A 27,076-nucleotide genomic window follows, 5' to 3' on the forward strand; every position below is an offset into this window, starting at 1 on the left:
CACAGCCCTGCCCTGGAAGGGAAATTCCTTTCTCCTGGTGTCCACCCTGCGCCTCCCCAGCTGCCCTTTGTATGATTATTATTTCCTCAGGCTCATTCCCACTATGAAGAAAAGCTCCAGCCTCTCTGGAACCACCGTCCAATCCCTCCCAGGCTATTCCTGTTCTTTCCTCAGTCTCCACACCACTGACTCCAGACCCTGCAGACTCTACCATCTTGTTTTGTGATGAGGTCTCCAAACCCCATCTTGGGAGATTTTTGGAAAAAAAATAAGGTCTGTGAAAATGGAAAAATAGTGATCAAAGTTGTTTTCTCCCAAATCTTGGGTCAATACCTTTAAACTGAACAAGGGTGAATTAACATTTGTCAGAAAAGGAAATATTTTACAATCATGAGAGTGGCATGAAACTGCAACTGTTTTTCTAGAGAAGGGAATGCCTCATCCCAGGAATTGTCCAGGAACAGGAGCTTTGTGCAGCCTGACCCAGTGAAATCCTCTCCCATCCCCAGTGACAGAATTCCTGCAGTGTGGGTTCTCTGATGTGCTGGGTGCCCTCATAACGCTTCTGGCCAGAATGTCTGCTGAGGGCAGCCAGGCTGCTGCAGGGGCAGTGACCTCACAGCCATCACCATGGCAGCCCTGTCCCCTGGGCCTGGCTCTGCCCTTTCCTCTGCCCCTGCCTTGGCTCTGCTGGCATGAAGAGTTTTGTCATTGATATCTTGTCCCCGAGGTGCTGGGGCCAATGGCTTCCCAGTCAGGCTCCTGGAGCAGAAGTGGCTTTTCAGAGGCCAGGCAGGAATGAGCCCTGAGGCAGCAGCTCTGCAGTGGTGGCCACCAGGCCGGGCTGCCAAGGGAGGCTTCTGGCCATGGCCTGCAAGCAGCTGCTGCTGCCAAGGTGCCTTTGGTGCCTCAGGCTCTCCCTGGCACAGCTCCCAGCACGGCACTCTGCCCTTGTGCCCGAGGCCTTCCCTGTGCTGGGGCTGGCCTGGGGCTTTTCCTGCAGCGGGACCTGCCCTGCTGATGGCACAGGAAAGGCAGTTCCTGCTGGAGCAGGAGGCTCTGCCTGCAATGGCCTCCAACAACTCCAGCAACACCGTGTTTGCAAAGGCCCCAGTGGGAAACGAAGAGGGGTGGGGGTCATGCTGCTTTTGGGGTGAATAATGCAGAAACCAGCCTGACTCCTCCATCCCAAAGTTGAACATCCTCAGAGGGAGCTGAAGCTGTGAGAGTGCTGGAAAATCCCCAGAGTAAGGAACAACCAAGTGACACCACTGAGAGCTTCTGCAGAGCTGCTGAGCTGGCCCAGCCTGGGCACACCCGACTGACAGAGCAGCACCTCAGACTAGAAAAGCCTTGTCCCAAATCTTAACCGCAGCATCTCCTGACATTTCCTTTCTTGGAGGGTGTAGAGTTTCCTCTCTGTATGGGGACACCCTCAAGGTCATTCACTGCTCCAGGCTGAGCCAAAGGGATTTGCCCATGGTCATTGTTCTGGGGGACTGACATCAATCTCTGCTTAATTACTGGTTTTGCTTTAACAAAATTGCTTTGAAATCACTTCATAGTGTTTAATATAATATAATATAATATAATATAATATAATATAATGTTATATAAATGTTACAACTCCAATACCTTGCTGTAAATATTTCTGATAAAGATAATTTTATTTAATCATTACCATAGTAGGTAATTATATAAATATCTCTGTTTTCCTATCCTTAATCCTGTGGGACAAATACTGTAACGATTTAATTCCCCCTTGATAATTTTTTACACACAAACACTTGAAAAGTCTGAGGCTGAGATTGGAACCAGCTGCTCCAATGCTCCACTCCTAGAAGGAGTTTAGGAAGTCTGGAGGTCCTTGGGGGTATCTGGGGATCTGTGGAGACTATTGGGGCTTCTTTCTGTACCTTCTCACCCAACAGGAACTTTTGTAGTAAACTTTGCCTGAAGCTCCCACTGTGCCCATGGCAGGAACCCATGTGAGTGTCTGGGACATCCCGGCTCTTTGGCAGCCTGGGCACTCCTGGGATGTCACCGTGGAGCCCCCGTGAGTGCCTGTGACAGATGGGTGCCTTTGCAGCCCAAGGTGCCCTGGGATGTCACCATGGAATGGCTGTGACTGCCTCTGAAAACAGGGCTCTTTACCATCCCCAGAAAGCCCTGGGAGGTCTTCATGGAGCCCCTGTCTCTGCCTGTGACATTCCAGCTCTGGAATAGCCTGGAGACTCTTGGAAATATCCCCATGGAACCCCTTTGGGGGCCTGTGACAAATCTGATCCTTAGCAGGCAACCATCACCAGGACCATGTTGCTATGCTCAGTCTGTTGGCAATTCCATGGAGACCCCATGCCGGGGTGGTTGCCAAGGCAACCAGGGCTGGCACCAGCTAGGATACTCAGTTTCCTTGGGCCGGGCTTCGGGAATGGGATTCCCGTGGATGACAAGGGCGGAGCTGCAGCTAAAGCCCTTCCCACACTCCCCACACTCGTAGGGCCATTCCCCAGTGTGGATCATCTGGTGGCTGATCAGGGTGCTGCTCTGCCTGAAGCTCTTCCCACACTCCAAGCACTTGTGGGGCTTCTCCCCATCATGAAGCTGCTCATGGACCACCACCTCTGAGCTCCGGCTGAAGCTCTGTCCACCTTCCTGGCTCAGGGTGGGTCTTTCCTCCTCAGAGCACCCTGGGCTGGGTTTGTAGCCCCTCCTCCTATGGAATCTCTGGGGCTTTTGCTCCACATTGGAATTCTGCACCGTGGAGCCACTTAAAATGACATCGTCCAGGAGGTTCTGCTGTGGGGATTTGTCCTCCCTGGTCTCTATCCTCAGCTCCTTCCCTGGGGGAGGAAGGACAAGGAGAGGATGGGATTTGCCTCCGTGCCAGAGGGAAGGGGAAGGAGATCCCCCCAGTGCATGCCCAGCAGGACGGGGTTGGCAGCAGGGTTGTCCTGCAGCCGGGGCTGTGCTGGGCTGGGAGATGGAGCAGGAGAGAGGGGGAAAGGGGCACTGACTTCCTCCTCACCTTCCTGGGTGTCCCAGGGCATTGTGTCAGTTTGAAAAGACAGGTGTCTGCTAAGGAAGGCAGGAGACTCCCTTGAAATGGAAAATGTTAATCCTTTCCCTTGGAATTATAATTTTCAAAACAAGGAGCTGTCAAGCAAAGTCTATGGGAATAGGAATAACAGTTCTTCAGAAGGAAAATTAAAAATACAAATACAGTAGTACTAAAAACTACTTACAGAGTCAGAATACGACCTGACACCCTGTGGGTCAGAGTGTTGGCAGCACTCCTGTTAAATGGTGGCTGCAGTGCTCCTGCAGGGACAGGTGTGGCTCTGTTGGAGCAGGGATCCTGTAGAAGGGTGGAGTTTTCCTCTGAAGGTCCAGTTGTGGCGTTGATCGGCCTGGTCTTCCTCTGGGATCCAGTGGAGCTGAAAGCTGCTCTTCTGGGAATCTTGTGGGAGAAGGCTGACTCTGTTGTTCACATTCTCAGATTATATCCAGCTAGGAATGCTTGGCTCCTCCCTCTGGGCAGAGCTTCTGACAATGGGATGATGGAATTTTTATCAGTGACACTCAATGGCCCATTAACAGAAGATATCTCCCTGGAGGGAGGATTCATGTGGAAGAGATAAAGTAAACTGCTCAATTAACAGATGATAATTGCCCCAACTTTGACAGAGGGTAATTGAATACACACCCAGCTAAACCTGAGACACTGTTCCAGCCTTGGAAAGCAGGATTTGGTACCAGGATTCTTTAGGGAATGCAACCCTGATTGAAGGCAGAGATAGAATCTCCAGAGCCTGCAGCCAGAAATGGACAGTTGTGTGATACTCATTTCAACATCTTCTCTTTCGGAATTATTTAGTAATGATTATTTGCTTTGCCTACCTAATATTTTTGTAATTTTTTCCAAATTTGCATTATCTAAATTACACTGTTCCTTAAGTTAAGTTGGTGTCTGTGTCTTTGGTGCGGGCCCTGCCCACTGGCGAAACAGGGCTCAATCCTGCCTAAGTGTTACCTGGGAAGACAAAACCCTCACTGCAAATGTGCCCCCTTCCTCCTTGTTCCCCACACTTCATGCACTGATCATGATGTCCTATGCTCTGGGGTATCCCTGGGGTCAGCTGGGATCTCCTGTCCTGGCTGTGTCCCCTCCCAAGCTCCCCCACACCCTCAGCCCCTCCCCAGCGTGGCCGAATGAGGGGCAGGACAGGCCTTGGCTCAGTGCGAGCTCAGCAAGAACAAAACCATCTCTATGTGCTCAGCCCTGTGCTCAGCCCCCGGGCCCGGCATTTCCTCCACTGCCACCCCGGAGCCCCCTTTCCCACCCCTCTGCCCCACGGCCGCCGCAGCACTGGCTGACAATAGAAGCAATTCTGTGGCAATTCCAAGTTTCTTTGGTTCCTGCACAGCTCCAGCTCAGCTGCTGGCAGGTTACAATTAAAGAAAAGTTCAAATTCGGCCCAATACTGATATTATAAAAGGAAGTGGAAGCTCTGTGTAGCTGTCACAAAGGTGACAGGGATGAAGAGAATAATGATTCTCACATTTGACAAAAAACCCAAGCCTGGGAATTCAGTAGTTATTTGGGAATTTAGCTACTTGAGCTGGGCTTCTTGTGGGACTTTTAGCAGCCTTGTGTTCCTCACCATGTGGTGAATGAACCTTGTCAGTCTTGCTGGTATCATTTGCTCCATTTCCTCCAGTGATTTTAACAAACTTTTCAAGGAGGGACAACAAAATATTTTCTTTACACTCCAGTCCCACAACAGCCATTTTCCTCATCAGTTCTCCTATAGGTCGCTCAGACGAAGCTGCGTCAGTTTCCAAGAGTTCCTCCAGAGAGACCCACAACCTCCTCAGAGGAAGGAACCATGCTGTTGTCAAAGGCAACAGGGGTCAAAGAACAGTGCCCTGAACTCACTGTGCCAAAATAATTTTGCAATCTGGTTAAGAAAATATTAGAGAGATGCCATTTGCCCTGGAGCAGGGCAAGTGTGACATTGTCCCCTGTGTGTGTGGCCTTCCCGGGGTGGGGGTTTTACACCTGAGCCAGTTTGGGTAAGGGGGGTGGTGTTCACCCCCTGAGCAGGGATTCCCCCACTGTTTCAGGCTGCAATGTAAGATGGAACCAAATGCATGTTTTCAATGCCCATCTTCATCAACTGCTATAAACAGGCGGGGCAGTGTTCTTGATCTCTTCCATGACTCAGCCCTGATAACGCCCTCCAGGGGAGATATCTTCTGTGAATGGGCCATTGAGTGTCACTGCAGGACTGATAAAATTCCATCCTCCCATTGTGGGATGCTCCGCCCAGGGGGAGGATCCAAGCATTCCTACCTGCATATAAGCTGAGGCTGGCAACAGCAGGAGCAGCTTGCCTACTGGATTCCCAGAGGACAAGAGCTCCAGAACCACCCCTGGACCTTCAGAGGAAGACCAGACGCTTCTACAGGATCACTGCTTGGACAGAATCACGTTCATCACTCCAACAGGACTGCAGCCACCATTTAATGGGACTGCTGCCACCAGCCTGACCAGCAGGGTGTCAGGTTATATCCTGACTCTGTCAGTTTAAGGCAGTGTTTCTGCATCATTGCCTCGATCTTCATCATCTTATGAAATTGTAATCCTGGTTTAGACCCTCCCCAGGTTTGCCTTCAAACAAGTACAAAATTCAGTGTACTTATCCCTTGTTTTCTTCTCAAAACAGGATTTTCCATCCCTTAAACTTGGCCAGATGGAGGAGGAGGCTGTGAGGAAGAAGAAGGTGCCCCAGGAGCCCCAGGCAGGTGAGGAGGAAGTCAATGCCCCTTTCCCCCTCTCTCCTGCTCCATCTCCCAGCCCAGCACGGCCCCCGGCTGCAGGACAACCCTGCTGCCAACCCCGTCCTGCTGGGGATGCACTGGGGGGATCTCCTTCCCTTTCCCTGTGGCACGGAGGCAAATCCCATCCTCTCCTTGTCCTTCCTCCCCCAGGGAAGAAGCTGAGGATGGAGACCAGGGAGGGCAAATCCCTGTGGCAGAACCTCATGGATGAGGCCATTTTGAGTGGCTCCACAGTGCAGAATTCCAACGTGGAGGACAAGTCCCAGAGATCCCACAGGAGGAGGGGCTCCAAACCCAGCCCAGGGTGCTCTGAGGAGGAAAGACCCACCCTGAGCCAGGAAGGTGGACAGAGCTTCAGCCAGAGCTCAGAGCTGGTGGCCCATGAGCAGCTTCATGATGGGAAAAAGCCCCCCAAGTGCTTGGAGTGTGGGAAGAGCTTCAGGCAGAGCAGCACCCTGATCAGCCACCAGATGATCCACACTGGGGAATGGGCCTACGAGTGTGGGGAGTGTGGGAAGGGCTTCAGCTGCAGCTCCACCCTTTTGACCCACCAGTGCATCCACACTGGGGAGAGGCCCTATGAGTGTCCTGAGTGCCAGAAGAGGTTTCACACCAGCCCTGATCTCGCCAGGCACCGGCAGATTCACAAAGAAGAAAGGCCCTTCCACTGCCCTGATTGTGGGAAGGGCTTCAAGCGCAAGTCCCACCTCATCAGGCACCAGCTCATCCACACTGGGGAGAGACCCTACGAGTGCCGCACGTGTGGGAAGAGGTTTTGGACCAGCTCCCATCTCCGCCTGCATGAGCGGATTCACGCGGATGAGAGGCCCTTCTACTGCCCTGACTGCAGGAAGGGCTTCAAGCACAATTCCACCCTCATCAGGCACCAGCGCATCCACACTGGGGAGAGGCAGAGGCCCTACGAGTGTCCCCAGTGTGGGAAGAGGTTCACCAGTAGCTCTCATTTGACAAGACACCAACGGAGCCACCAGTAAGGGAAGCCCTGCAAGTGCCTCGATTGCAGGAACAGCTTGATGCACCACTCCAGCTTCATCCCCCATGGGAGAAGCCAGATTGGAAAGAGCCCTGGTGATCCATGTTCCCTGTGATCCATGCTGGGAAGACACCTGTACCTTTTCCTGCCCTTTGCCAATGACCTGATGTGGCATTGAAAAACATGAGGGTCTGGCCATGGCCCTGTCATTACATTCAGTCCCACCTCAGATCATTGCCAGGGACAGGAAAGGGACTCTCTCTCTCTCCCTGAGGAGAAGGGTGTCCTTTCCAGGCAAGAAATATTGTAGCCAGGCAGACCCTGTGAGTTGTCTTGTAGTTTTCCCTGTAAACAGTTTTATTTATCCCTTCTGTTATCAATATTGTTTCTGTTCCCGTTTGTTCTTTATCTGGTTGCTGTTCCCATTAAATTGTTCTTATCCCAGCCCGGGATCTTTGCCTTTTGTGCTTTCCATGGGAGGCGAGAGGGCAGCGAGGGCAGTGCAGTTTTAGCGGGAGCAGGAAATTGGGGAATCCCATTGCTGAAGCCCGGCCCGTGGAAACCGAGCATCCCAGCTGGTGCCAGCCCTGGTGGCCATGGCAGCAGCCTTGGGAGCGGGTCCCTGGCTGGGGCTGTGGGAACCTCTTCCCTCTGGTGCCCAGGGACAGGAGTGGAGGGAGCGGCTGCAGCTGAGTTGGGGCAGGCTCAGGTTGGATGTCAGGAAAAGGTTTTTGGCCAGAGGCTGCTGGGGCCCTGGCCAGGCTCCCCAGGGCAGGGTCCCAGCTCCAGGGCTCTCTGAGCTGCAGCAGCGTTTGGCCAGTGCTGCCGGGCCAGGCTGGCATTGTTGGGGTGTCCTGTGCAGGGCCAGCAGTTGGACTGGAGGATCCTGATGGGTCCCTCCCAGCTCAGCCAATTCTGTGCTTCTGGGATCCCATCAGCCTGGGGATGGGGGGCTGCCAATGGTTGCCATGGCAACGGGCTCTGGCTGCAGGCCTGAGCTGGTGTCCATGGCAACCACCCCTGGCATGGGGTCTCCATGGAGCTGCCAAGGGACTGAGCATAGCAACAGGGGGCTGGTGATGGTTGCCATGGAAACTGACCATAGCAACAGGGGGCTGGGGATGGTTGCCATGGAAACTGGCCATTGCAACAGGGTCCTGGTGATGGTTGCCTGCTAAGGATCTGATTTGTCACAGGCCCTCACAGGGGTTCCATGGGGACTTTCCAAGAGTCTCCAGGCTGTTCCAGAGCTGGAATGTCACAGACACAGACAGGGGCTCCATGGAGACCTCCCAGGGCTTTCTGGGGATGGTAAAGAGCCCTGTGGTCAGAGGCAGTCACAGCCATTCCATGGTGACATCCCAGGGCACCTTGGGCTGCAAAGGCACTGATCTGTCACAGGCACTCACGGGGGCTCCACGGTGACATCCCAGGAGTGCCCAGGCTGCCAAAGAGCTGGGATGTCCCAGACACTCACATGGGTTCCTGCCATGCGCACAGTGGGAGCTTCAGGCCCAGTTTATTAGAGGAGCTCCTCTTGGGCCATAAGGTGCAGAGCAGACTGCCAATAGGCCCCCACAGATCCCCAAATACCCCCAAGGACCTTCAGGCCTTCTAAACTTGTTTTCTGAGAGGAGCCTTGGAGCCGCTGGTTCCAATCTCAGCCCCAGACATTTCAAGAGTTCGTGTGTAAATAATTATACATTTGGAATCATACCTTTATAGAATTTGTCTCATATGATTAAGGATAACAAAGCATAAGTATTTATCTGAATATATTTAATCTTTTATGGTACTGATTAGAAAAAATTATCTTAATCAGAAATATTTACTTCAAGGTAGAAGAGCTGTAACATCTTATATTCTGTTACATTACATTATATTACATTACTTTACATTGTATTACATTGCATTACATTACATTATAATATATAATATAATATAGTATGATATGATATGATATGATATGATATGATATGATATGGATTTCAAAACGATTTTGTAAAAGAAAAAGAAGCTCTTTTTAAGGAGAGATTGATGTCAGTCCCCCAGAACAATGACCATGGGCAAATCCCTTTGGCTCAGCCTGGAGCAGTGACCTTGAGGGGTGACCCCACTGCAGGGAGGAATCTCCACAGCCCCCAAGAAAGGAAATGTCAGGAGATGCTGCCATTAAAATTTGGGACGGGGCTTTTCTAGTCTGAGGTGCTGCTCTGTCAGTCAGATGTGCCCAGGCTGGGCCAGCTCAGCAGCTCTGCAGAAGCTCTCACTGGTGTCACTTGGTTGTTCCTTTCTCTGGGGATTTTCCAGCACTCTCACAGCTTCAGCTTCCTCTGAGGATGTTCAACTTTGGGATGGAGGAGTCAGGCTGGTTTCTGCATTATCCACCCCAACAGCAGCATGACCCCCCACCCCTGTTCATTTCCCACTGGGGCCTTTGCAAACAGGCCCTTGCTGGAGTTGTTGGAGGCCATTGCAGGCAGAGCCTCCTGCTCCAGCAGGAACTGCCTTTCCTGTGCCATCAGCAGGGCAGGTCCCGCTGCAGGAAAAGCCCCAGGCCAGCCCCAGCACAGGGAAGGCCTCGGGCACAAGGGCAGAGTGCCGTGCTGGGAGCTGTGCCAGGGAGAGCCTGAGGCACCAAAGGCACCTTGGCAGCAGCAGCTGCTTGCAGGCCATGGCCAGAAGCCTCCCTTGGCAGCCCGGCCTGGTGGCCACCACTGCAGAGCTGCTGCCTCAGGGCTCATTCCTGGCTGGCCTCTGAAAAGCCACTGCTGCTCCAGGAGCCTACAAAACCTCCCAGAATCCCTAAGCAGGACCCTGGAGAGGGGGGATCCCCAGGACCCATGGGATCCCCAACAGCCCAGAGACAGGGGACCACCAGAACCCCAGAGGGATGAGACTGGAAATGGGAAACTCCTGGTGGATTTTTTTATTCACTCTTGATTTTTGGACATCAGGTGACTTCTAGAGATGGACTTGGGCAAGAGGAATCCCCAACCGAAGGCATTCACAACTTGTTCTTCCCCAATCCACGATTTTCCCCAAACCTTCCAACAGTGACATCCCCCCTGTCCCGCTCTGGGTGAGCTCAGTCCCAAACCTGACCCTGATCCTGGTCTCAATCTCACTCCATGTTCAGACACACTCGCAGTTCTCTATTTAATCTCATCCAAGCCCCAGACTCATCTAGCCCCAGACCCAATCCCAACCCCAGCCCTAAAGCCAATCCCATGTCTAGCCTTAGCCCCAATCCCAGCTCTAATCCAAATCTCAGCCCCAACTCCAAGCCCAGCCCCAATTCCAGCCCCTTCCTAAATCCTCAGCCCCAAACCAAATCCCAGGTTCAGCCCTTCTGGGGCTTTGGGGATGTCTCTGTCCCTGTGGCCCCGATGATGTTTGGGTGGGGTCCCAGCAGGGCTGAGAGGGACAGAGACCCCCCCGGCCTCCCCAGGGGTGAGAAGGTGGCAGAGCCCCCCCAGCCCCGAGCAGCCTCAGCGGTGAGAGGGACACAGAGCCCCTGGTGCCCAGCCCTGCACAGGCATTGCCTGAGGCCAGAGGGATGGAGACCCCCCGAGCATCCCCCAGGGCCAGGGGACAGAGACTGCCCCGAGCACCCCCTGGGCTGAGAGGGACAGAGACTGCCCCGAGCACCCCCTGGCACAGGGGAGAGAGGGAGGGAGACCCCCCAGGCATTCCCTGGGGTGAGAATGATGGAGACCCCTGGGGAATGGCCTGGGGTGACAGGGACAGGGACACCCCTGGGGAATGGCCTGGGGTGACAGGGACAGGGACAACCCCCCCCAGCCCCTCCCAAGCATTCCCAGGGCATGAGGTACAGAGACCCCTCGAGCATCCACTGAGCACTGTGTTATAAATGAGAAACTTGAATAGCCCAATATTCAAGCAACAATCAATTTATTAATTAATATGGTAAAGCATGAGCAATACAGCACTGGGTACAGTGGGGGAAGTTTTCCCTCCAAATGCACACCCATAGTTGAGGCTTACAGGTATTTATAGGGGTACTTATCAGCTTTCTCAGCAGTTTCTAGTCCCAATTTTTACTCAGCAGCAGTTTCTATTCCCAATTTTTACCTCACAACTCTATACACTATTGTGATTTAGTTTTTCTCAGGATGTTTCCCAGAAAGGAGTATCCCCAGATGGTGGTGGTTCGGTTTCCAAAAGAAGGAAGAAGTTTCCCAGATGGTGGGGTCTGGCTCTCCAGATGTGGGTCCACCTTTTGATTGCAAGGACTATAAATCTCATCTAATTCCATGAGCCCCTGCAATGTCAAAATGGACCTTTGGATCCATGGGGGCCCACAGTGTCACAATGGGCTCTTTTGGTTCCACAGCTTCACTATGGCCCCTCGGTTCCATGTGTCCTGCACTGTTCCATGAATCCTTAGTTCCATGAGGTCCTGTAGGATCACAATGGTCTCCTTGGTTTCATGGTGCCACAGCTGCCATAATTTCCACGGTATCACAACTGCCCTTGGATCCCAAGAGGCCCCATCGTGTGACAATGGCCCCTTGCTTCCATGACGCCCTGCAGTGTCACAATGGTGCCCATGATTCCATCAGGCCCTGCAGTGTCACCATGGGCAGTTGGTTCAATGACACTCCACAATGTCACCATGGCCCCTTGGTTCCACAGAGCCCCACTGTGTCACTGTGGTCCCTTTGGTTCCAGGGCTCAGCAGTGCCAGAATGACCCTTTGGTTCCATCAGGCCTTGAAGGTTCAAAATGGTCTCCATGGTTTCACGAGTACCCCCTGTGTCACAAGAGACTCTTGGGTCCCTGAAGTTCTTCAGTGTCACAATGGGCCCTTGGTTCCATGAGGTTTGGCAGAGTCCCAATTGACTCCTTGGTTCCATGAAGCCCTGCTGTGTCACAATGCCCATGGTTCCATGAGTTTCCATGGTGTCACCATGGTCTCCTTGGATCCCCAGTATCACCATGGTCTCCTTGGTACCATCCAGGCCTTGTAACAAGAGGTACTGAGCCATTTTGTGCCTTAGATGAAAGGCTGCAGAACTCATGGTTGTCAGGCTGTGTCACTGATAAGAAACAAAAACCACCTGAATCTGAACGAAAAATATCATCTCAAGTACCTTCCATCCAGGCCTCGACAGAGGTAGAAAATACAAACAGAAATTCCACAGTAAATCAAAAACAGGGACCGTACTTTGAATGCATGCAAAATGCATTCAAGTGCATTCCAATGCACTCGATATGATGGGAGGTGATGATCCCCTATTCCAAGAGTGAACCTAAGAAGGGCTGACTATTGAAGGAACCACAGAGAAGCACAATATAAGAAAAGCAGGTGGCATAGGTAATTCTGGGATAGGCAGACCAGAAAGCAAGAGCAGATGAGCCAGTGTAGTCGCCACCAAGGAGATCACGCTCACATGCTGTGGGCAGCAGCCCCATCAGGCCGTGTCACCATCCCCTGGCACAAGGGGGGTCACGATGGTTCGTTTTACTGATCTCAGAGTGCAAAGACACACAGCAGGGGACCTTCAGTATTAACCAAAACAAATGCACCTTTCATTGAGTGCCCACAGCAGATGCAACACAAGGATTAGAAAGCAGATAAAGGGTAGAGAGACAGAGAAAAGGAGGGGGGGTATAGCTGCCAACAGAGAGATGAAATCCTCGTGGTCCAGCCAATAGATCTGTCTTGTCACATTGGAGAGAGTCTCAAAGTCTTTGGTTAACTCAGGGCTTTTATAATCTGCCGCTGGGAGGGGAGCAGGACGGCACATGGAGGGAACAGTGGAGAATAAATCCATTGAGAACAGGTACAGACAGCCCAGTTCTGAACAGGACAAACCGGTGCCAGCAGTGAGTGGGGCCCGTTGTTTCAGGACTGGCTCCTATGGGAAACATCAGCTTCCCATGGCAGACATCCCGCTCCAGTCAGGCCAGCACCCCTGGGTTAGAATTTGAAGGGTCTCTCAGTCTCAGTACTTGGGAAGGGCTTCAAGCTCCGTCCTTGAGAGTGGTTGTGAGGCAGATGAGGGATCTTTGGACCGTCTTTTACAGATTGACATCCCAAAACATAAAAATAATTATGCATTTCCCCTTAAAAATAAAATTGACTGAATTAATAAAATTATAATTATTTTTCTTATTTATAAAAGAATTATTCTATATTTGTATTACCAAATTTGAATGTTTATATTGAAAATCCATACCTTTTTAGCAAGCAAAAAATTTATTGGTCATTGGTTCTAAGTAACATAATTCCCTTCATTGATTTATTGACCAGCGTGGCTGTTGATTTCTCCTTCTTTATGCTAACTAGTCCGATTTTAAATCCTTTTGTCATCTTTTTTATCATTTTCACAGACAGGATAAAAGGGGCCACTTTGGGGTCCAGGGAGACATTTCTGGGGCACATTTGGGGCACTTCTGGGTCTGGGGAGGGAATTCAGAGAAAACTTGAGGGTCTGGAGGACACTTGGGGGAGCTGGGTGGGCACTTGGAGCAGCACTCACGGATTCTGAGGGCCAGTTCGGGGTCTGGGACAGCACTTGGGGGTCCAGGGGGGCCCTTGAAGGTCAGGGAGGGGAATTTGGGGCACTTCGGGGTCTGGGGCAGCACTTGGGGGGCCCTGATGGGGCTCTCTGGGGCGCGGGGGGTGATGGGAGTTGTAGGTACGGGTCTAATACAGTTTAACGGGGCCGGGGAGCATCACGGGAGTTCGAGGAGCAGCTGCAATGGCTCTCGGTGGAAGCGCACGGCATGACGGGAGATGAAGTCCTAGGTGGAAAAAGGCTGGACGTGCGCCGTGGTGCCTGATGCGAGCCGTAGTCCCAGAAGTGGTTTGAACGCTTAGTTTAGGGGTCCGGCAATGCACTTGGGGGACACTTTTGCGTCCGAGCCGCGACTTGAGATCCTCGTGGTAACGTAAACGGTTCGAGAGAACTTGCGGGGATCTCGGGGAGCTCTAACCGGGCTCTTTAGGGTGCGGGGTACAGCAGGAGCTTTCGGCGCGGGACTGTTCTGAGGGGCTCTGGGGCCGCGGGGGAGGAGAGGAGATGAATTCGCAGAAGTGGCTGTACCGGGCATCTGTGGGATTGGGAGCACTAAGGGGGTCCGGGGACGCTTCTGGGGGATCGCAAATGGGCGCTGAGGGGGCACTGAGGGATCCTGGAGGATCTGAGGGACACTTAAGGGACAGAGGGGGTGCGGATCCCGGGGTTCTGTGGAGCGCGGGGCATGATGGGCGTTGTAGTCCCGGCTCCAATGGGGCTCAATCGGCCCGCGGGGCATGACGGGAGTGTAGGCAAAAAGGAAAGATGGCGCCCAGCCGAGGACCGCCTTCGAGGCCCCTTTCCAGGCACTGATTGGCTGCGGGTGGTGATGGGCGGAAGCCTTGGCAAATGGGATGCGGTGGAGGCGGGAACAGCCCATTCAACCTCTCCAGTCCCTCCCAGTACAGCGCAGTTCATCCCAAGTACAGCTCAGTTCATCCCCAGTACTACCCCAGTACAACCCCAGTGCCCCTCCAGTCCCTCCCAGGACAGCCCAGTAAAACCCGAGTTCCTCCCCAGTCCCTCCCAGTACAGCCCAGTCCCTTCAAATACACCTGACTGTACATTCCCAGTCCCTTCCAGTTCCCACTCAGTGTCATCCACAGGATGCCCCAGTGTCTCCCAGTCTTCCCCCCTATGTTCCCAGTGTCCCCAGTATGTCCCAGTCCTCCCCAGTGTCACTCCCAGTATGTCCCAGTGTGTCCCACAGCGTTCCCAGTGTTCCCCAGTATGTTCCAGTCCTCCCCAGTGTTTCCAAGGACAGTTTAACTTCTCTCGGTGCCCGTGGCAGCCAAACCCAGCAGTGGGGTCAGTGCAGTGCCCATGGGCACAGCCCCTTGCAGTGGCCCAGTGCAGCTTGGGCTGATGATCCACCCTCACAGCCGGCCCAGGGCAGCTCTGCAGTGGCTTTGGTGGCACCTGGGGCTGGCACACACCTGAGCAGTGTGTCTGTTTGCAGTGGGGAAACACAGGAGTTTGAGATTGCTGCAAAAAGCACAAAAAGGGAAAACCCCTCTTAGGCTGGGTGCAGCCAGCTCTCCAAGCACAGCAGCTCCCAGGGCAGTGAGGACAGACAGGATGGGGCTGGGCAATGTGGAGCAAGGCTGTCCACGCTGGGTCAGAGCTCCAGGCACAGCTTCTGTGAGCAGGCCAGGGCTGCTGAGGAGAGACCCTGGGTCAATATCAATCACAGAATGCTGCAATCACCTCTGCTTTAAAGAGAAATAAAAGAAACCCCTTAAAATAGGAATGTGTGTTTCTTACAAGTTCTTTGAAATCTTTTTCCATAACTGGACTAGGAAAACTAATGACCCTCTCAGGGCTTTGGTGTTGTTTACATCAGACTCAGTCCTTGAGAGTGTCTTGAAAAAACTTCTCAAGAACTCAAAGTTAAATTTAGACTCCAAATTTTCTTGATGTTTTAATGGGTCCCACAGAGGGACACGACTGGGAAAATGTCCCCAGGTTCCACTCTGAGCAGAACACGGGAGGCAGTGATGGCAGCTGGGCACAAGCAAGGCAAAGGTGTCTCTGGTGCTGAGCAAACCTGGATGTTTCAGGAATGCAAAGAGCCAAGGCCTGAGCCCCAGCCCCTGGCCAGGCAGATCCTGTCCCTCCCTCAGTGCTCAGGGCCGACAGCCTGCAGGGACAGAGGCGCAGGGCAGGGACAGCGTGGGACAGCCTGGGCTGCACAGGGAACAGGGATGGGCAGCAGCTGCAAGACAGCCCTGCCAGAGCCAACTTGGGCAGCACTTTGGCCATGGCTGCTGGCCCTGGGCCTGAGGCCACGAGGGGACAAGTGACCCTTGCAGGCCTGGGGCCTCATTGCCTCCTTGTCCCTGCTCAGCAGCCTGGCAGGGGCTGCCCCATGCTCCTGCCCTTGGCATTGCCCATCCCCACATCCCAGTGCCCATCTTGGGAAGAGCCCTGAGCAAGGAGGGAGGGACAGGATCTGCCTGGCCAGGGGCTGGGGCTCAGGCCTTGGCCCTTTGCATTCCTGAAACACATCCAGGTTTGCTCAGCACCAGAGATGTTAGCGTTCACAAACACATAATCACATCAGCGATTATATGCGGTGCTTTTTATTTAAGAGCTCTGGGAATCGGGGTAGTTTCCACCCAAATCTGATTCCGACCATACATTCAAGGTGAACATGTTTTGTACTCTATCATTACATAACTTTCATGTTAATTATTAAACTTATATTCATCTATTGTATACACAGATTTCAGCTAAACATAGCCCTCTTTAAATTTCCAACAAAGTTTCTCACGATTCTTCTTATGGTTATATAATAATTACATTTAATTACTAAACAATCATCACATCTAACAATTATATCTTTTATCATATTGCTTATGCAGGGGAAGTGATCTGAGAAAACACAAAGCCCAATATTTTCAAAGACTATTTTTAACATTTTCCAGGGCTCCACTATCAGAGACACCTTTGCCTTGCTTGTCCCCACTGGTCATCACTGCCTCCAGTGTTCTGCTCTACCTGGAACCTGGGGACATTTTCCCAGTCGAGTCCCTCAGTGGGATCCATTAAAACGTAATGAAAATTTGGAGTCTAAATTTAACTTTGAGTTCTTGAGAAGTTTTTTCAAGACACTCTCAAGGACTGAGTCTGATGTAAACAACACCAAAGCCCCGAGAGGGTCATTAAAGTTTTCCTAGTCCAGTTATGGAAGAAGATTTCAGAGAACTTGTAAGAAATACACATTCCTATTTTAAAGGGTGTCTTTTATTAAATTTCTCTTTAGAGTAGAGGTGATTGCAGGATTCTGTGATTGATATTGACCCAGGGTCTCTCCTCAGCAGCCCTCGCCTGCTCACAGAAGCTGTGCCTGGAGCTCTGACCCAGTGTGGACAGCCTTGCTCCACATTGCCCAGCCCCATCCTGTCTGTCCTCAGTGCCCTGGGAGCTGCTGTGCTTGGAGAGCTGGCTGCACCCAGCCTAAGAGGGGTTTTCCCTTTTTGTGCTTTTTGCAGCAATCTCAAACTCCTGAGTTTCCCCACTGCAAACAGACACACTGCTCAGGTGTGTGCCAGCCCCAGGTGCCACCAAAGCCACTGCAGAGCTGCCCTGGGCCGGCTGTGAGGGTGGATCATCAGCCCAAGCTGCACTGGGCCACTGCAAGGGGCTGTGGCCATGGGCACTGCACTGACCCCACTGCTGGGTTTGGCTGCCACGGCCACTGTGAGAAATTAAACTGTCCTTGGAAACTCTGGGGGACTGGGACATATTGGGGAACACTGGGAACGCTGTGGGACACACTGGGATATACTGGGGACACTGGGAACATTGGGGGAAGACTGGGAGACACTGGGGCATCCTGTGGATGACACTGAGTAGGAACTGGAAGGGACTGGGAATGTACACTCAGGTGTATTGGGAGGGACTGGAGAGGTTGAATGGGCTGTTCCCGCCTCCACCGCATCCCATTTGCCGAGGCTTCCGCCCATCACCATCCACAGCCAATCAGCGCCTGGAAAGATACCTCGAAGGCGGTCCTCGGCTGGGCGCCATCTTTCCTTTTTGCCTACACTCCCGTCATGCCCCGCGGGCCGATTGAGCCCCATTGGAGCGGGGCCTACAACGCCCGTCATGCCCCGCGCTCCACAGAACCCCGGTATCCGCACCCCCTCTGTCCCTTAAGTGTCCCTCAGACCCTCCAGGATCCCTCAGTGCCCCCTCAGCGCCCATTCGGGACCCCCCCGAAGCGTCCCCGGACCCCCCAGTGCTCCCAACCCCACAGATGGCCGGTACAGCCACTTCTGGGAATTCATCTCCTCTCATCCCCCGCGGCCCCAGAGCCCCTCAGAACAGTCCCGCGCCGAAAGCTCCTGCTGTACCCCGCACCCTAAAGAGCCCGGTTAGAGCTCCCCGAGATCCCCGCAAGTTCTCCCTAACCGTTTACGTTACCACGAGGATCTCAAGTCGCGGCTCGGACGCAAAAGTGTCCCCCAAGTGCCTTCAGAGTCCCCTAAACTAAGCGTTCGAACCACTTCCGGGACTACGGCTCCCATCATGCTCCGCGGCGCACGTCCAGAGCTTTTCCAGCCAGGACTTCATCTCCCATCGTGCCCCGCGCCCCACCGAGAGCCATTGCAGCTGCGCTTTGAACTCCCTTGATGCTCCCCGGCCCCGTTAAACTGTATTAGACCCGTGCCTACAACTCCCATCACCCCCCGCGCCCCAGAGAGCCCCATCAGAGCCCCCCAAGTGCTGCCCCGGACCCCGAACTGTCCCTCGGAATCCCTGAGTGCCCCTCCAAGTGCCCACCCAGCTCCCCCAAGTGTCCTCCAGACCCTCAAGTTCTCTCTGAATTCCCTCCCCAGAACTGCCCCAAATGTGCCCCAGAAAGTTCTCCCTGGAACCCAATGTGGCCCCTTTTACCCTGCCTGTGAAAATGATAAAAAGATGACAAAGGCATTTAAAATAGAACTAATTAGCATAAAGAAGGAGAAATCAACAGCCACACTGGTCAATGAATCAATGAAGGGAACTGTGTTACTTAGAACCAATGACCAATAAATTTTTTGCTTGCTAAAAAGGTATGGATTTTTTAATATAAACATTCAAATTTGGTAATACAAATATAGAATAACTTTTATAAATAAGAAAAATAATTATAATGTTACTAATTCAGTAAATTTTATTTTTAAGAGGAAATGCATGATTATTTTTATGTTTTGGGATGTCAGTCTGTACAGGACGGTCCAAAGATCCCTCATCTGCCTGTGAGATGCAAAGCTGTGTTTCGTGTCAGGTACAAACAGGCCAAGTGGGTGCTTGCGAATGTGAAATGTGTGGACATCGACAATCGGAAAGTTGCGAATTCTAATAATAACTGAGGAAAACAAAGCATGGAAAAAGGCCTTTGACCCTATCTTTTGTTTGCAATTAACCCTGGTTGATTTAAGAGCATTGGAATTAAGGTGTTAAGGATGTTGCTTTTTGCTTCTATTTAATCCATAAAAAAGCTCTGCAATAATAACCTTTTGAAGTATAATTTTAGAACATTACTTGTATCCTTGAAACTATAGCTTTGGAACACATATATAGGAAATATGCTTATCTCACTCCTTCTTGAAGCAGAGAAAAACAGTTTGAGAAAGGAAGATGAACATCACCTCAAGGATTTATGGTTTCAACCAAAGGGAAGCTGGACATCACTGTTAAGAGATTTGTAGTCTCTGCAATTAAAAGGTGGACACATCTGGGGAGCTGGACTCCACCAGATGGGATTCGTCTTTCTTCTTTCGGAAACTGGACCATCACCATCTGGGGATAGTCCTTTGAAAATACATCCTGAGAAATTAAAATCACAATAGTGTATAGAATTGTGATGTAATAATTTGGAATAAAAATTGATGATGAGTAAAAATTGGAAATAGAAACTGTTGAAAAAAACTGATGAGTACCCCTATAAATACCTGTAACCATCAATTATCGGGGTGCAGTTGGAGGGAAAACTTCCCCCAATGTCCCCAGCACTGTATTGCTCATACTTTACCATATTAAATAATAAATTAATTGCTGCTTGAATATTGGCCTAGTCAAGCTTCTTATTCATAACATGCCTCACAACCGCTGTCAAGGACGGAGCTTGAAGCCCTCCCCAAGGACTGAGACTGAGACCCTTCAAATTCTAACCCAGGGGTGCTGGCCTGACTGGAGTGGGATGTCTGCCATGGGAAGCGGGATGTTTCCCATAGGAACCAGTCCTGAAACAACGGGCCCCGCTCACTGCTGGCACCGGTTTGTGCTTGAATATTGGCCCAGTCAAGTTTCTCATTTATAACAGTCCCAAAGGGATCTGGGCTGATCTGGATCCAATGGCTGCAGTAGGTGTGCCATTCCTAAATCCAGTTTGGGAGAGCCACGGCCGTGTTGCTGTGTGAGCTCTGAGGTATCTGATGGTGGGAGATGCTCAGGTTTGTCCTGTTTGCATCCCCAGCTCCTGCAGAGCCGCTGCCAAACAGCGCCAGGGGATGCTCCAGGCACTGACCCTGGCCTGGCTCAGGGCTCAGCTTTCCTCCATCAATCCCACTTCAGAGCTTCACTCTGGGGGGAAGGTGTTGGTGGGTCAGGAGCAGCACAATCCAGAGAATTGGAGGATGGCTTTATGTTGGTAATTCTGGGAATGGGTTTCTCTGGAAGGATGCTGGACACGGGATTTCTGCCCTCCTTTCTCAGGAGAGTTTGGGTTTCTCGTGTCAGTGCTGTTCCACAGCTCCCACCGTCCCTACTCCTTTCACTGACACTTCCCCAGCTTCCCAGTGTCCTTTCTGAGGGGAAGAAAGGAACATCCATGGTGGCACCCCTTGGCTGCCTGGGGCTCCAGCTGCTCCTGGAGCTGCAGCGTGTCCGGCACAGCCGCTGTCAGTGGGGCTGGGCCTTGGTTCAGGCCCCACAGTCCCTGTCAGTGCCCACTCCCCACTGGGCTCACGCTCTGGCCGTGTGGGGCTGCTGAAGGCTCAGCGGCTCTGGCTGAGCACTCTCAGCTCTGCAGCTCCTGACTCATCCCAGGGATGGGGTCCCACAGCCTCGGTCGGGGCCGTGTTGCCAATGGGGCCCTGCTTTGGGGTGGCCATGGGTACCTGCTGCTCCTCCACCCTCAGCAGCCCCACAGCAGAAGGGTCCTCTGGGAGCCCAGGCAAGGGATCCAGCTGTGCAATTCCCTCTGTGTCCACAGCAGCTCTCCCCAAAGTCCTTTGGGCTCCCTGAAATCCTGTCTCCTGAGGTGATCCATGCCAGGGAGTCCCAGGGCCTCTGGGCCAGTCCCAGGGGGTGTTTTTGCCATTCCCAGTCGTGGTCACTTCAGCTGCTGATGTGCTCAGGCCTGAGTGGCAGCCCTCAGCCAGAGCTGGCTTACAGGACAAACCCTGGGCATTATGTGACTAACACCATCAGTTTTAATGAGTTTAAAAATAGATGACCAAGGTGCTTCTGCAGCTGTTTAACACCAAGCCAGCTGCTTTGGAGACATTCACATAATCTTGTGTAGTTACCTGCAAGAAATGTATCACTCCAAGAAATTTTCCCAACTGACATGAATAGAGGCTTGTAGGATATTTTAGGGGAAACCCTCCAAGCCAAGGGACTGGGCTCTGGCCAAGCCCTGGGCCCTCCTGCTCAGCAAAAGTGCCAGGAGACCCAGGAGTTCATGGGCTAAAAATACAATCCAGTTCCTTTGACTTGCTCATTTGGGCCTATGAAAGCTGAACCCACTTTTGGAGCAAATTCGGAGACCTCACCTACGGGTGGATGCACCACGTGGGATTTTCCCAAGTGCTTGCAAGAGTTCTCCAGGTCCTCGCTGTGAAATGGGGCTCCCCAGTGCCTGCTGACTCTGGGTGATGGTAAAGTGTTTAGGCAATTGGGGATGTGTCTTTCTCAGTCCCTATCCTTTCTCTCCTGTAATAATGATTAGGTGCATTACCTTGCTTCTTTTTGCTTGTTGCTAAAGCCAAGCATGTAGTTGTATTGAATGTATAATTTTAATTTTCTGTTGCCTTAACACTCACAGTAAAATAAGACCATTCTTCCCATTGGTTTCTGTGTTCTTTAAATCAGCCCTGTCAGCTGGCAGAATAGGTATCAGAACCTGATGAAAGCCAGGCTCTGCTGTGATCTAGCTGGGCCCATGGAATGCAGAGGGCCACTGTCAGTCCATGGAAGCCATGGAAGCAAGGCTCAGATGGGAGAACGGCGTGCACCAAGGAACCCCAGAGACCCTGATGGAGCCAGGGCTGCAGGGTGTCACACAGGGAGTGACCTCACGGCAGCAGGAGAGCACTGTGAGGCTGGGGAACAACGTGGCACCAAGGTTCCACTGGGACTTGACAGAACCCCATGGACATGGATGGCCCCAAACGGGGCCCAGAGACTCTTCCCAGACAAAGCCCAGGGAGGGGGATTTGCTTTATTCAGCACCGGGTGTGCGGGGATATCTCCTCCTGACAGCACACAGCACACAGACATTACAATGGATGGTTATACTCTATGCACATTCATGGTTTTCCTTAGAAAAGGTGTGGTTATGCAAACGATCTCTCAGCACTCATTACCATCATTAGCATGCGCCAGGCGCAGGCGCAGCGCGCACTGGTGCTGGCACTGAGGAAGGCTCCGCGTCTTCCTCGGGGGGCTCCTGATGAAGGCTGGACGTCTTCATCGCCGTGCCCTTTGCACCTTTCTCCTCTAGGCATGCACAGTCTCTTGCTGGCTGTTTCAGCAATTTCCTCACTGGTTTTAGCAGGCTCTGCCCTTCATTTCTGCCAGTTTTGTTCCCTGTTTCTTGCCAACATTCATCCTGTGTCTTGAGCTTGTGGCTGAATTTTTGCAAGCTTCCATATTGGGTGCAGTGTCTCTTATTCTTGCCCAGGTATGCCTGGGCACAGTGCTTTTAACCCTTTCACAGCCAAGGACTGGAGAGCCACTCCTGGACCCTGGGAATTCCTGCAGGTGCACCCACCTTTGCAGACAATGAGGCTCCAACCTCACTGTGAGAGGGCCCAGCTTTTACACTGTTAAACAAACAAGCTGACACCACTGCTGGTGTGGGAACATCTGGTTTCATTCTCCTGATTGGCTTCTCCCAAAGCCTGGCCAGGGCTCAAGGAGGAACCAAGGGAGGTGACTTTGATCCCACAGCCTCAAACAAAGCCAGATGGGACCTGGCCTGCTTTCTAAATACAGGAATGTAAATCCATATTTCACCAATGAACACATACAGAGATCATATTGCTAATAATGATACATTGATGAGTGGATACAAATATAACCTTTGGTTGGAAAGTTCATCTGGAGCTCAGCTTTGCCTCAGGGCCTGTTGTTCAGGCCTCAGTCAGGGCCTGGTGAGGCCTCAGTGCTTCACTCAGTGCTTTGACCTACAGATGAACTGCAACCTTCAGAACAATTGCAATAACATAGTTTAAATTTAGGTATTAGGCACAAAGGCATCAGCTCTTGTTCTTCAATTAAGTGCTGCTCAGGTTCATTACTCAGAGCTATAATTTTAATTCCTTTTAAAACATGCCTAATTAGTTGCTATTCTCTGTCCTTTATCAAATGCCCCTTTTTTCCTTGAGACTGTGTCTCTTTTCAGACAAGTCCCAGTACTCCATTTCCAGCACAAGGTGTCACATGGAATCATAACACACCAAGTGCTCACAATGCAATGATTGCAGTGACTGCCACGAATGCACTTCACAGCAGCCTCCAATTTGGGAGCCAATCCCACCATGAGGAATTTTCTTCTTTCTGACTGTCTTCTACTCATCTTTCTATCGAGGTGATTCCTGATTGTTGGACCTCAAACCCAGCACTGACAGACATTCCTGCAACATTCCTGTCCTGGTATAGCCCAGGATCCTCCCTGGCCAGCAAGCAGATAATCCAAGGCCGTGCAGTTTTGGAGAGCCCCATTTGTGTTTGTTGGAGCTCGCAGGATGTGCTGTTGGATACTTTAACAGCATCACTTCTTACTTCTTCTAATAATTGATTTAGTTCATTAATGTAAATTGGGTGCAGCCATGCACAGCCAGGGGTTTCCATTTCCCCAGTGGGCCATTGTTAAGGGCATGGAGCACATCTGGGAGATGGGTTCTCCATGGGGACAGGTTCCCATCTCCTCATTTTTTCAGCTGCTCTTTTAACAACCCCTTCACCCGTGCAACCAATCCTGCAGCTTGTGGATTGTCTGGGATATGAAAAACCCGGCAGTCTTAATCACTGCATTTCTTACAGTAACAGAAAAAGTATTCTGCATCACAGTATCAGCAAATCCTATAGAAATAGCCAATTTCATCCCTTCCTCCTTTATGCCTTGTATAGAGTTCACAAAGTTTACCACTGACATTTGGGTCTTGGCCAGTCCTTTTTTGTAGAGTATTTAGTGTCAAAATGAGCAGCTAAAGCTGACATATTAGTACTGTCCGCCTTATTTAATAGTATCAATTTCTAATTACATAGATACAAATATAAATTATTGTGTTGTATTATATATAACTATTACGATTAATTTATTATTATTATTATTACTACTATCATTATAATTATATCACTAGCACAAATGAACCTGAGCTCAAGATTGAAACCTTCTGTCACTCCGTGTGGGAGTGACAACAACAATTTTTCCTTCTGTTGGTGCTGTTTCCAAAGTGTCATTAACAAAGTTCACCCTCGTCTTCCCAAACCCACAAGTTCTTTTCCTTTTCCATGTGCAATTTTTGGATGCATTTGAAGCCATCCAGGGGTGCAGCCTCTTTTACCCGACTGCCCCACTGCTCCCATGGGGCTCTGACCTCAGCCCACTCCAGAGCCAGGGAACTCCAGGGAAGGGCTTCCCATCTGGGAATCTCTGATGGCACTGATTCCTCACAGTTACACTGAACAAGTGACATTTTGTTGGGATCTGGCCAGACTGGGCCAGTTTTCTTTTACCAGTGGGCAGGGTCAGCACCAAAGACACAGACTCCAACTGAAGGAATCAGTGTCATTTCCTGCAGCTCAAAGCAGCAAAGAATCACAACAGGAGCAGCTCAGCAATGCACCCAACCATCCCCACCAAAGATTGCCTGCAGTGACTGAGAAAGATCCAGCCCCAGTTACCCTCAGCCTTTACCATCCCCCAGACCCACACAGCAGCTGGGGAAGCTGTCACAGCCAAGGGCTGCAGAGCCACTCCTGGGCACTGGCAATTCCTGCAGGTGCCTCCAGGCCCAGCTGAGGCTCCAACCCCGCTGGGAGAGGGCCCAGCTCTGACAGTGCTGAATGGACAAACTGACAGCACTGCTAGTGTGGCAACATCTGGTTTCATCCTCTCTTGGGTCCCTCCCAAAGCCTGGCCAGGGCCCCAGGAGGAACCAAGGGAGCTGACTTTGACCATTCAGCCCCAAACAAGGCCAGATGTCAGATTTCATGGCCTGGTCTGGCTTCTAAATACACAAAGGTCAATACATGTTTCACTAATGAGTGGCTACATCTATCACAGTGCTAATGACCATGCATATTTCATCAGGGAGCAGATACAAAGATAACCTTTGGTTGGAAGGTTCCTCCAGAGGCCACCTTTGGCTCAGGGCCTGCTGTTCAGGCCTCACTCAGGGCTGCTGTCCAGGCCTTGGCACTTCAGGGACGTGGTTTAGTGCTGGGCTTGGCACTGCTGGCTGAGCGGCTGCACTGGGTGAGCTCAGAGGGCTTTTCCAAGAGAAAGGATTCTGTGATTCCATGATTCCATCCACTGCGTTCAGCTGGGTCCATGTTAGCAGCATTCATTTGCTCAGAAAGTCTCCTCTTGCCCAGCTCCTGTGGCCTGAGGCTTCAGCTCCTTCAGCTCCTGGTGCTGAGCTGCTCATGCTGAACGAGACGACTCGGAGAGAAGAGCACAGTCCATGCAATTCCTTCTGGGACACGGAGATGGGAGGCTGTGCAAACAGGAGCATTGTTTGCTGTGGCTCCTCTCTGCCCTTCACGCCTTTCAGCGCTTGGAACCAGCCAAGAGCTTTTTCCAAGAGTGCAATGGAGCAGCTGCTCCTGCTCCTGGCTCTGGCTCTCTCCAGTCTCTGCCCTTGCCTGCTTCTGTCCCTCGTGCTGTGCCCTCTGTTCCCCCAGGGCTGGCTGGCTGCTGCCCAGGACTGTGGCACTGGCCCAGATCCAGTGCTCCAGAGCCTCCTTTCTGTGCCCTTGGAGCTGCCTGGGCACAGCAGCCTTTTCCATCTGCAAGCTCCCCATGGACAGGGAGTGCCCAGCTCCGTTCCTTGCACAGCCTCCAGGAGCCCAGGGCTGCCATCTCAAGTCCCTGCTGGCACTGGGGGCTCCCAGGTGCCTCAGGCTGCTGTGACACCGCTGCACACGGGAGGGAACAGGGGCAGGGGCTGTGCTGAAAGTCAGCTCCATCTGCTGCTGCTGCTGCTGCTGCTGCTGCTGCTGCTGCTGTGGGGTCATTTGTGCAGCCCTGGCCCAGAGTCAGGGATCAGATCCTGCCAGTCTCTTCCAGCCCTGGCTGCTCAGAGTTTGGGCCCTGGAGCCTCAGGTGGGCAGAGGCAGCTGCTCCTGGTCCCTCTGTGTGCCCGTGTTCAGCAGTGCTGCTCCATCAGTCTGTGCCCAGCAACGGGGAAAAGCCTCAGCCCTGCAGGGCCAGGAGCTGCCGGGCTCTGCCTGAGCAGCTCAGCCAGCAGGAAGGGAGCTGCTCCACACGGGAACCAGGAGCAAAGGACATTCCTTTCATAGGACATGTTTTCTATTTAAAAGAAAAAAAAGGAAAAAGGAAAAAATAGGTAAATTGTAAAAGATAAGAATAAAATCCAAGTGTTAGAGAAAAAATATAACATAATGTTAGTGAAAAAAACAAAACATAAATGCAAAGTTACATTCTTTGCATTAAGAGGTAAATGATCTTTTTAAAAAGAGAACTCAGTTATTTACATGGTAAATGTGCTGATGGCATGGATCCATCTTACTGACCTCAGCAGCCTTTTAAAAGATTTTGGGCTTTGTTTCCAACATTGCTACTTGAAATTGTGGTCGAAGCAAGAGGAAATTGCTTTGTGCCCTTCCAGCTCCAAGCAGGACTGGGAATGGAAACTCTGTCAAAGCCCAAATCCTTTAGAAGATGCCCTTCCTTCTCAGCCTGGAAATGAGCTGCACATTCCCTTTGAAACTGTCAGGCATTTCTTAGAGACACCAAGTCCCACTGACAGCTTTTTGCTCTGGTTTGGCAGTGCAGAAGGGCAATTCTCCATCCACTAGCTCCAGACTGCACTGCCTCAGGAGCACGGCCCACTCGCCAGCTTTGGCCCACTCGTGGCACTGCTAGAGGAGGAAGAAAGTGCAACTGCACAATTCCAGCCAATCAAGAAGGAAGAATGGGACAGACAAAACAGCCTGTACAGATCCAGGCGTTCAGCTGGGACTGTGGAGAGTTTGGGTCCTTGCCAATTGGATGTGTGTCCCCAGCTGCAATCTCTGGGCCTGCAGCAGAGTCTCACTCACCTGCCAAAGCAGAAAGCTCAGGCGCTGTGCTGGCAACGGGCTCGTCTGATGCAGAGCTGTCAGAGCAATGTGAGGGGCAGAGCCAGCCCAGCTGGGCCCAGGGCTGAGCCCAGCAGAGCCCTGGCAGAGCCCAGAGCAGCCTCAGCAGCTGCAGAGCCCGGCTGCAAGGAGAGAAAGCAGAAAC

At 51.8% G+C, this 27,076-nt stretch overlaps 2 protein-coding genes across 2 annotated transcripts in view; one reads left to right on the forward strand and one right to left on the reverse strand.

The window, feature by feature from the left end:
• Window positions 1-6,839, forward strand: part of LOC143692413 (uncharacterized) — a 41,620-nt gene extending 34,781 nt beyond the window's left edge. Inside the window, exon 2 of the mRNA XM_077172648.1 lies at window positions 6,187-6,839. Coding sequence (XP_077028763.1) covers window positions 6,187-6,839 — 653 coding nt within the window. The remainder of the gene's footprint in view (window positions 1-6,186) is intronic.
• Window positions 1-27,076, reverse strand: part of LOC143692498 (uncharacterized) — a 311,453-nt gene that overhangs the window by 209,163 nt on the left and 75,214 nt on the right. The gene's annotated exons all lie outside the window — the stretch shown is intronic.

The sequence above is a fragment of the Agelaius phoeniceus genome, assembly GCF_051311805.1.
Source record: "Agelaius phoeniceus isolate bAgePho1 chromosome W unlocalized genomic scaffold, bAgePho1.hap1 SUPER_W_unloc_1, whole genome shotgun sequence".
Taxonomy (NCBI): domain Eukaryota; kingdom Metazoa; phylum Chordata; class Aves; order Passeriformes; family Icteridae; genus Agelaius; species Agelaius phoeniceus.